This window comes from Rousettus aegyptiacus, unplaced genomic scaffold (genome assembly GCF_014176215.1).
Source record: "Rousettus aegyptiacus isolate mRouAeg1 unplaced genomic scaffold, mRouAeg1.p scaffold_m13_p_2, whole genome shotgun sequence".
NCBI classification, from domain to species: Eukaryota; Metazoa; Chordata; class Mammalia; order Chiroptera; family Pteropodidae; genus Rousettus; species Rousettus aegyptiacus.
The window spans coordinates 131,702,216-131,712,461 of NW_023416295.1; the positions used below are offsets into that span (position 1 = coordinate 131,702,216).

Consider the following 10,246-nt stretch of genomic DNA (forward strand, 5'->3'; position numbering starts at 1 on the left):
TGGGGTATTAGGCAATGGGTGTGTATCCGCAGCCCTCTCCAGGCCCCGCCTGCCCCACCACCCTCCAGCCGCCTGCCTGTGGGTCAGTGCTCAGGCCAGCCGGTCGGGTCGAGGGCACTGGGGGCCAGTTCAGGCCACCCAGTCTGCCTGCTTGAGGCCTCCTGCCCCAGAGCTGGGATTCTGCAGTGAGAGGGACCAGGAGTATAGGTCCTGGGATTTGGGACAGGACAGCTTGAGGAGCCCTGGGGTCACTGAGAAGTTGGAATCTATGGTTTTGACCCTGACTTTTCCTTGGCACTTGACTATACTGCAGCCCAAGAAGGGTAAAATCATAAGAAACAATCCAAAATTCAAGAGAGACCCAGAGACACGTGGAGAAATACAAATGTCCAAGTGGTTTCCATGGAAGAAGAGGGTTATAGGAAACCTCATCCCCCTCTTCCAGAAACCTAGGTATAGTCCCAGACTGACATTCAGAAAGAGGACTGGGACACTGGCAAGAATCCCCAAATCCAGGTGTAAGGATAAAAGCTACTGATACAGGGTTTGTGGATTCTGGTGGCCTCAAAAGCCATACTTGGTTTGATTCTTGGCCGCTAAACAAGGAGAGACAAGAGCTCTAGGGCTCCTTCTCTTGCTCCCTGCATGGCAAAACAGAGAAAAGCAACCCTTTGTGGTCACAGCTGTCCAGTGATAGGAACCATGGCATTATTACCTCCCCAGCCTGCTCAAGGTCTGGCACATAAAGATGGTCAATGAGTAACCCAACAGATGAAAATCACTGATCTCTCGCAGACACTCTGCCCCCTAGACAACAGTGCCCCCTGCAGCACAGGGCAGGACTTGCAGCAGCACAGACTGGAGGCTGGTTGCCCAGCAGAGCTGCATGGCCACCACCAGAGAAGAGATGACTGTGGCTGTGGGTTTTAGCCCCGTGGCTCTGCTTCCCTGGGGGGCCTGTCTCTGAGTCAATGTGCCAGCTTTGGGCTTGCAGGGCCAGCCATGCCTTGGGCTGCGGTCTGGCAGGGGAGGGGGTGGGGGGGTGGCTGGGAAGCCTGGGGCCCCTCTCTGGCAAAAATAGCCCGCAGTGGTTAGAGCTGGGAGGGTGAGTCAGGCAAGAGTGCAGTGCCGCCTAACCCCTTCACTGCCACTAGAGCTTCCTAAGGTAGCTTGCCCTGGTTCGTACATGCTAAGATCAGGTTCTTTCTGGCTATCCTAGGGCTGGGCTCAATTTGGGATCCCGAGGCCTTCCTCATTCCATGTGAGGTAAGTCTGCGAGCCTGGGGCAGGAATACAGGCCACTCAAAATGCAGAACCAGGATCCCTGGAAGGACAGGCAACCTCTGTCGTCAAGAATACTTGCAAACCAAAGGAAGCAAAAGGAAGCTGAAGATCTTTGAGGCTCCCCGAGTCTACTAGGGCCCAACTCTGAGGCCAAAGTTGACCCCTCCCAAGGGGCAAACACAAGACTCAAAGGTGGACAGAAGCCAAGCCACCCCGAAGGAGGCTTCTCCCACTGGCTCCCCGTGCCCTGCAGTGGCTCTTGCCAAGGGCTCTACACACAATTGTCCAGCGACTTGGTCTTCATCTTGTCAAAGGCACCCTCCTTCCATCCAGCTCTCTGTGGGGTGAAACTGAGGCAAAGAAAAATGACCACTTGGCACCAGAGTCTTGGCTCCCTAATCTGGGTCACCGTACCCTCCTTGCAACCTTGGCGACTCCAGAGCAGGTGAGAGGAACTCTGGCCACCTCTTCCTTCAGTCGGGCCAAGCCCGAACCCGGGCGTCGGGGGAGAGGGCGTGTGTGTACGCTGGGAGGAGGGGGAGTGATTGCGCTCCCTGGGTCAAGGCGGAGGGTGCAGGAGTGGGGTGGAGATGCCCCGGGCTCAGGGAGGGGCCGCAGCTCTGTCAGCCGCAGCAGAGCCGCCTGTGAGTTCCGCGCGAGTAGAGCCAGAGCCCCCAGTTCTTCGCTAGCTTTCTCGATCACTCCCTCCCTTCCTCCCTCCCTTCTTCTCCGCGGCCGCGGCGGCGCTGGGAAAGAGGCGAAGAGGAGTGGCCCTACCCTGGAAGAATGCGGCTCTGCCGAGGGGGCAGAATCCGACGCAGTCTCCCCACGGTTTGAGCAGCCCGAGTCCAGGCGACCCGACCCCGCCGGTCGCAGACCCTGCACCAGAGCAGCTGGAGGTAATCGGAACCGGGAAAGCGGGGAGGAAAGGGACGTGCAGGCACAGGGGTAGTCAGACAGACAGACATGCATCCACCTACAAGGGCACAGAGATGCAGAGATCTGGAGGGCAATGGACGAGAGGGGCTGAGACCTGTGAGGATCAGAGGGGACCCCGCGGGGACGCGGAGAACGTGTAGTTTAGGAAAGGTGGCAGGCGAGGAAGAGGACTCAGCCCGCGCCAAGGTCCCTTTCAGGCGGGAACCAGGTCCCCTCTCTGTCTTTGCGGCACCTGGAGCCTCCCCTCTCTTCCTACTGCGGAGGAATGGAGCAGAGCAGGTGGGGAACCCATTCCTCCACCCTTCTCACGGAGGTTGCCTGCCCTCGAGGGCACCTGGAGGCAAAACTCTCTACACCCCCACCCGCCTGGCCGTAGGTGGCGGGGAACCCCCTTCCAATCCCGCCCCCTAACCCTGTGAGGGCGTTAAGCTGTGTTGGGCGGGGGAAGCAGGTCGTGGGGCCCTGGAAGAGGGAGCGGTGGGCGAGGTGATAGAGCAGTGTTTGTGAGTCTATCTCTGAGTTTGAATGTGTGCCTCTGTGCCTGGTATTGTGTCTGGCTGGATTGGCTTCAGAGGTGCTCGCATGAGCCCAAGCTCTTCCTCCGGGGTCCAGGGAATCTTGGAATCAAGGGGTGATTCTTACTGTTTCGTTTGTGGAGAGATAAGAAGGGTCAGTTGGGTGACAGTGGTGAGTTAGGAGCCCCAACTTATGCATCCTTTGGTTGGCGAGCAGTCCTATTCCAGAGACCTCCTTAAGTCTCCCTGTCCCGCAGGCCTTGATCGATTTGCCCACCGGGGCCTTCGGGCCCGGGCTTCGACATGCAGGAGGAGCCCGGTCCGCGGCTTCCACCCTGGGGTTTCGCGGGTCTCCTGTTCCTGGCGTTGTGCACTCGGTGAGCAGTTCCCTCTGTCACCCAACCCCCCCGAGAGAAAGCCTGGGCTAGAAGCACACCCTGGTGCGAGAGGAGTCTGAGGGGGCACGAGGCCTGGACCACAGACCCTGAGACACCTTCTCCGTTTCCAGGGCTCTAAGCAATGAGATCCTGGGCCTGAAGTTGCCCGGCGAGCCGCCGCTGACTGCCAACACAGTGTGCTTGACGCTGTCAGGCCTCAGCAAGCGGCAGCTAGGCCTGTGCCTGCGCAGCCCCGACGTGACAGCGTCCGCACTTCAGGGCCTGCACATCGCTGTCCACGAGTGTCAGCACCAGCTGCGCGACCAGCGCTGGAACTGCTCGGCGCTCGAGGGCGGCGGTCGCCTGCCGCACCACAGCGCCATCCTCAAGCGCGGTGAGCCTGGCGAGGCGGGTTTGCTCCTGGGGGCAGAGAACTGGGGGCAAGCCGAGGGGAGCGGAGGCGGGAAGGGAGGGTTCACGACTCAGGGAGGGAACTCTGGCATTCCCCCCGGGAGCCGGAGCCGCATGGAACTGGGTCTGGCCACCCGTCTGGGACCCTGCGTCTCTGATTTCCACCTGCTCGCTGCGGGCAAGGCAGCTGGGTCCCTGCTCCCCTACCCTGAGGCCCCCCTTTCCTGCCTCCACACTGCTCCATCTGGGTTGCACCTGTGAGCAAGAGATGCCCCCAGCCCTGGAAGCTTCAAACGCCCCCCCCCATTCCCTCTCTCATGTTCACCCCCTCCCTCTCCTAGGGACAAGCCCAGGCTGGTGTCCCCAGAGCTTCAGCGGAGGTGGGGTGCCGCCCCCAACCGTTTAAGGGTTAAACCTACTCCCCTAATTGCTGGGGTTCCCAGGAGCTAAGGCTGGGAACAAAGACCCTAATGGCTTTGAAGCAAGGGAGCAGCCCCCTCCTCTATACTGTGGGGGCCCCAGGTGGCTCTCATCTGAGCAGGTGAAGAACGGCTGGAGAGATAGATAACAGGTCACTGCTGGCCTGGTCTAGGACGTATGGTCCGGGAGGCATAACTGCCTCTTGCCAGGCCATACTCAAGTTTACTCTTTGGAGGAATAAAGATTCATGCTGGGCTGAGCTCAAGGGTGGGGGCAGTACTCTGGGGACTATGGGGTTAATAGGCAGCTGCCATCTGCAGGGGAATTCCCAAGACCTGTGCAAACAGCTTCACTCCTGGAGGGTTGAGGTTGGGGGGGATCAGGAGGCTGAGCCAGGAGCCCTGCATCCTGGGGTGGAAAAGGCCTGGCCCCTAAGGAAGTGTTGTCTCTCATCCTCTCAGGGTGCTAGAGAGCCCCTGCCTAAAAAGAAGTGAGGAACCCCATCTTTCTCATAATGTAGGGGAAAGCTTTGATGCCCAGATGAGACGCACATCTACCTAAGCCTGGAAAACACTTGTCATCCTGAGCCTCTATGACCCCTAATACAAAACAAAGGAGCCAACATTATGAGAGGGCCTCAGGGAAAATCACCCCCACCTCTCTCAGTGTTTTATAGAATAATAGCAGGTTAGGATAAACATAAAGGGCAGTCTTAAGGGCAAATATAAAACTAGAAACTGGAAAGGGGAAGGACAGCTCCAGTGCTCTGGGGATTTTGGGGTGGTGTAGAGTAGGTTGGTTACAAGAATGATTAAAATAATCCTGAAGGAGAAGAAGAAGTGGAAAAGGAAAAAGAAGAGAAAGAAGAAGAAGAAGAAGAAGAAGAAGAAGAAGAAGAAGAAGAAGAAGAAGAAGAAGAAGAAGAGGAGGAGGAGGAGGAGGAGGAGGAGGAGGGCGGGAGGGAGGAAAGACAGAAAGAAAGAAAGACAGAAAGACAGAAAGAAAGAAAGAAAGAAAGAAAGAAAGAAAGAAAGAAAGAAAGAAAGAAGGAAAGAGAGAAAGAAAACCCCAAGGGCCCTGTTTCCACCCCACCAAGCTCCCTGCAGGGCTGGGGAATTTCTAAGGCTTTCAGATGTAGAACTCAGTGAACAGATCTTCAAAGACTACAGGGACTCTCTCTTAGTTATCTCCCAAACCCAGAGGTCTTTCCCTCTAGGCCAGCTCTTTCATCCACACCTGCAAATCCCAGACTCCCAGAGCCAGAATAGGCCTCAGATATGGTCTCAACCCACCTTTTCACTTTGCAGATGAGGAAACTGAAGCTCTGTACTGTTTCTTCCTTCTCCTGTGACTTTCTCTCAAATTACTCAGCTAGTAATGATAAGGTCAGGATTCAGTTAGGAATTTCTGGAATTGGAGAGTGACTGTTTATTTCCTTCTGCCTCCCTACTTTCAGCTGCCTATCAACCTTACCCCCACCATCACACTCTTTTCATCCCCAGGTTTCCGTGAGAGTGCTTTTTCCTTCTCCATGCTGGCTGCTGGGGTCATGCACGCGGTAGCCACGGCCTGCAGCCTGGGCAAGCTGGTGAGCTGCGGCTGTGGCTGGAAGGGCAGTGGTGAGCAGGATCGGCTGAGGGCCAAATTGCTGCAGCTGCAGGCCCTGTCCCGGGGCAAGAGTTTCCCCCACTCTCTGCCCAGCCCGGGCCCTGGCTCAGGCCCCAGCCCTAGTCCCCAGGACACATGGGAATGGGGAGGCTGTAACCATGACATGGACTTTGGAGAGAAGTTCTCTCGGGATTTCTTGGATTCCAGGGAAGCTCCCCGGGACATCCAGGCACGAATGCGAATCCACAACAACAGGGTGGGGCGCCAGGTACGTGTGTGCAACTTGTCCTGGGTCTCCCAAGCTTTCCAGGCCTGGCTAGAGTTTAAGAAAACAGCAGAGTGAGAAGAGATGTGGTGGGCGATTGTCACCATCTGGGTGGTCTCTAGCAAGTCACTTAACCTCAGTTTTGCATCTGTAAAAGGATCTAAGGAAACCTACCTTACAATGTCATTAAGAATGAGCCAAAAATAGAGCTCCGAACAGAGTGCCTCTGTCCATGGCAGTGGCTCTTTGCATAGCAGTTATTATTATAGCTGCCCTTCCTACAGAATTTAGGAGTGCTTTGGGCTAGACTCCCCATTTTAGCAGTACGCACTCTGGAACAAGCATTGGGATTGGGAGTTAAGACTATTGGTGTTGAGTCCTGTTAGAAGTTAATTATCAGTTAGTCTATCACCAGCTAGTGATTGAAAATGCGCAAATCCCTCTGCTCTAGCTTCAGTTATCCAATCATAAAATGAGGGAGTTGGGTTGCCAGCCAGCCTTGCGGTGCCCTTTCTCTTCGGATATTCCATAGTCATTTAGTTGTCCTCGCCTCCCTGTGCTCTCTGTTCCCTCCCCTCTCCTGAGCCTCTGTGCTCTACCCATTTGCTGCTCTTTCCTTTACCTCTCCTCCCTCGGATGCTCTAGGTGGTAACTGAAAACCTGAAGCGGAAATGCAAGTGCCATGGCACATCAGGAAGCTGCCAGTTCAAGACCTGCTGGAGGGCTACCCCAGAATTCCGGGCAGTGGGAGCAGCGCTGAGGGAACGCCTGGGCCGGGCCATCTTCATTGATACCCACAACCGCAACTCTGGAGCCTTTCAGCCTCGCCTTCGTCCCCGTCGCCTTTCAGGAGAGCTGGTTTACTTTGAGAAGTCTCCTGACTTCTGTGAGCGAGACCCCACTGTGGGCTCCCCAGGCACGCGGGGCCGGGCCTGCAACAAGACTAGCCGCCTGCTGGATGGCTGTGGCAGCCTGTGTTGTGGCCGTGGGCACAATGTGCTCCGGCAGACACGAGTTGAACGCTGTCATTGTCGCTTCCACTGGTGCTGCTATGTGCTGTGTGATGAATGCAAAGTCACAGAGTGGGTCAATGTGTGTAAGTGAGGGTCAGCCTCAATGCAGGCTGGGGAAAGGGAGGGGAACTTTTTCAGCCTTTTGCTCTGATTTCCGTCCAAGGTCAATTTTGGCCCCTGGCAACTCAAAGCATCTACCTTGAAAGAGCTTTGGGGGTGGTGGGGGTCAGGTAGAGTCTGTGATGTGTGGCCTTCTCCCCTACAATTGGAGGGCCTTTGAGGGAAGATGTCACCATTCTTCTGCTACTTAAATACCTGAATGGACTAAGATGAAACACACTGTATTTCCCCCTTCTCCCCAACCCTGGGGCCCCTTTAACTCTGACTCATACTTCTTGTGGCTGAGGAGTCCCTATAGTTTGACCACTCTTCTGAGGGCTAGCCCCAGGCACTGTGTGGAGCCATGAGACCTGTATTCAGAAAGAGACCACTTACTGCATTTGCTATTCCCAAACTCCTCTACCTAGCCTGTGCCCCATCCTGTGGGGGTAATGGAAGATAGTGGTAGAAAGGTTTTTCTTAGGGCAGGGACAGAGTGCTAGGGGGTGCTCTCCCCTGAGTCTTAGAGTCATCTGTTCAGGCCCTTAGAGAACCTATCTTCCCTCCATTCAGATGTTAAAGGGGATCCTCCAAAGGAAGAGTTTTACCTATGACTCTCTGAGCCTCTTTTTCTTCCTTCAGGAGGAGGGGTGGGAATGGATAATTTATTGTACTGAGACTTGTTCTTGGTTCATGTTTGTAACTAAAATAAATTAAATTACTGGACTGGTGGATGCAGGTGGTGATATTTCTGCCCACACTTGGGATCTCAGTCTATGGCTTCTTTTCCAGATGAATTCTACTACCCTCTTACAGTCAATGACTTTATTTATGTATATCATGCCTGGATCCACAAAGGATCTGTAATGGTCCTCAGTGATTTAGTCGGCAACTTTTAGTGTGAAAAACCAGGGCTAGAGATCCAAACATAGGCTGTATTTATTCTCGATGTGCCTCAACTCCAAATTTTGCCTTGGTCACTGCCCTAGAATAAGGGTTGGCAATTTTTCTTTTCCCCTGTAAAGGTCTTGATAGTAAGTATATTAGGCTTGGGGGCTTTGTCACAACTACTTAACCCTGCAATAATTTCTCAACTCTGCTGTTGTAGATCAAAAGTAACCACAGACCACACATAAAGAACTGGATGTCCAATAAAATTTAATTTACAAAAATGAACTGCAGAACCAGATTTGGTCCTCTGGCTATAGTTTGTTGACCCCTGCCCTACACTATGAGGTCATCTCTGTTCTGGGTTTTCAAGTTCTGAAGTTATCTCAACATTGAATCTGGACCCAAAGAACAGGTGCTTTTCTCTCTGGCTTGTATCTGGTAGATACAAGACTAATGGGAAACATATAAAAGGGATTCCTAAGCTCAAAAGGGGAGTTGATTTTTTGTTTGTTTGTTTGTTTGTTTGTTTTGCTCTGGAAACCAGCAAAAGTAGTACATTCTCCCACTGAGTTATTTGCATATGGATTTAGTCCTTCCTTATTTAGAGCTTTTCTGCATTTAATCTTAGTGAAATAATTCCTTTATTTCTTTTAGGAGATAACTGTAACAAGAGAAGAGTTTCTTTTATTCCAATCTTTCTTTTCCTAGTCCAACATATTTGAAAACAAATCATTACCTTTCAGTTAGAAAAGGGATATGCACAACACAATTAGAACTTTACAAGTGACTCTTCTTGGGATTGCAAGATACTGACTCTAACGGGTCATCTGCTTGGTCAGGGAATGATTCCTCTAGGCAATAGATACATCTGATACACAAATTACTCTAAAAATCAAGTGAAATGATGGTAGCACCAGGGTAGTAAGGACATTTTGAGGAGTGTTGGGTTAAGGCAGTACTTTATGGCAAAATTTCATGTTCCAAATTTCCACTTGAGCTTTGAGAATTCTGGTTTTGGAAATTTGATGGAGGCGGGAGGCATCTTGTCTTTACTTCAGGCACTGACTGAGCCTGGCGTGGGAGAGAGGGATACAACTAGAATGGACATAAGATATGAGAGAATAATGATAAGAAATAACCAGAATGGGAATTTTGCACACTCAGGAAGAGCGAGGAGACTCTCCAAGGGAATCAAAGCAAGAACATTTCAGCTTTTTCCTGTTTCCTTCCTCTGTACTGCCTTTGGCTCCTTCTCTCTTTCTAGCTCTCATCTTTCGTCAGACACACTCCGTGGCAAACTTAAGCCCCAAACCACAACCTTGAGAAATTCCAAATGGATTTTGTCAGCAAGGCCAACACCCCCCTCCCCACCCCTGCTGCCGGCACACGCACACACACGCGCTGGGCTCAGGCCCAGGCCTGGGGTCAGTGGCAGGAGTGGGAATGTGCAACCCAAAGAGTGGGGTGGCTACAATTTCAGCTTTTACTTAGCTCCAGTGGAAGCCAGAGGGAGGGAAAAAGACTGATGAACTGTAAGTTAGGCCTCTTTGCCTCCTTCAGCTCTGGATGAGCCCTTCTCTCTTAGCCTTTCAAGTAGTTGGGAAGCTGGGGAGTGTCATAACTGGCTGATTGCCAGCTGGGCAGCACCCCCTCCTGTCTTTGCTTGTTTGCTCCATGGTAATCACCCAGTGATGCTGCAAGACACTTTTCTCTCAAGACTCCAGAGGGCTGAAGGACAGAGGACTGGGATTCTGCAGTCCCATTCATCACTTCTGACTCAAATACCATAGTACTTGCTGCTAACCATATTAGGCTGACACCATTTGCATCCTTTCGGCACACCTAAACCCAACTGCTAGAGGATCTGAATGATGTCTTGGGCAGGAACACTTACAGGTCCTGCCTCCTATCCACAAGGCATGTTGGTGTGGTTGGTACTAGGAAAGGGGGGTTGTAAAGTATAATTTTCATGATCAGTGTGGGTGCATAACCTGGTGGGGTGTTGCTAGAAAATTCTTGGAAAAGAAATGGAAAGAGTAATCATGCGGAGGTATCATAGGGCCCACTCTAGACATCTGTAATAACACTGGAGGAGTCTTCTGCCATTTAAATAAAACAGAGTTTAGCAGGGCAAAGACCCTTAATGGCATCGGCCTAGGAGAGATACAACTCTGTTATAAACATACTCCTTGTTATCCGCTTCATGCCTCACCATCTTAAATTTGGATCCTCTTGGCTTCACATTCCATGTTATTTTCCAGGTTAAAATACAAGAGAAAACAGACTGGGATTAGAGGGAGAGAATGGAGAATTTATATACCAGAGATTAATGGGGACAAGAGGCATACATAATGTGGCTATGTAAACCAGCCTAGTCCTTCTTAGAAGGAGTCAAGAAACAAGGTAAAAAATCCAGAAAAGCAA

The 10,246-nt window shown here is 52.3% G+C and overlaps 1 protein-coding gene across 2 annotated transcripts; it reads left to right on the top strand.

Moving 5' to 3' along the window:
- The first annotated feature begins 1,181 nt into the window (after positions 1–1,181).
- Positions 1,182–7,663, top strand: WNT10B (Wnt family member 10B). 2 transcript variants are annotated; one of them, XM_016151856.2, is made up of 6 exons: positions 1,182–1,729; positions 2,040–2,183; positions 2,996–3,115; positions 3,247–3,509; positions 5,449–5,822; positions 6,465–7,663. In XM_016151856.2, exons 3-6 carry the CDS (start codon positions 3,042–3,044, stop codon positions 6,921–6,923), a joined length of 1,170 nt encoding a protein of 389 aa, XP_016007342.1. In that variant the 5' UTR covers positions 1,182–1,729; positions 2,040–2,183; positions 2,996–3,041; the 3' UTR covers positions 6,924–7,663. The 2 variants fall into 2 exon arrangements, with proteins under 2 accessions (XP_016007342.1, XP_016007341.1); XM_016151855.2 differs by having other exon boundaries at positions 1,182–2,183.
- Positions 7,664–10,246: the final 2,583 nt, after the last annotated feature.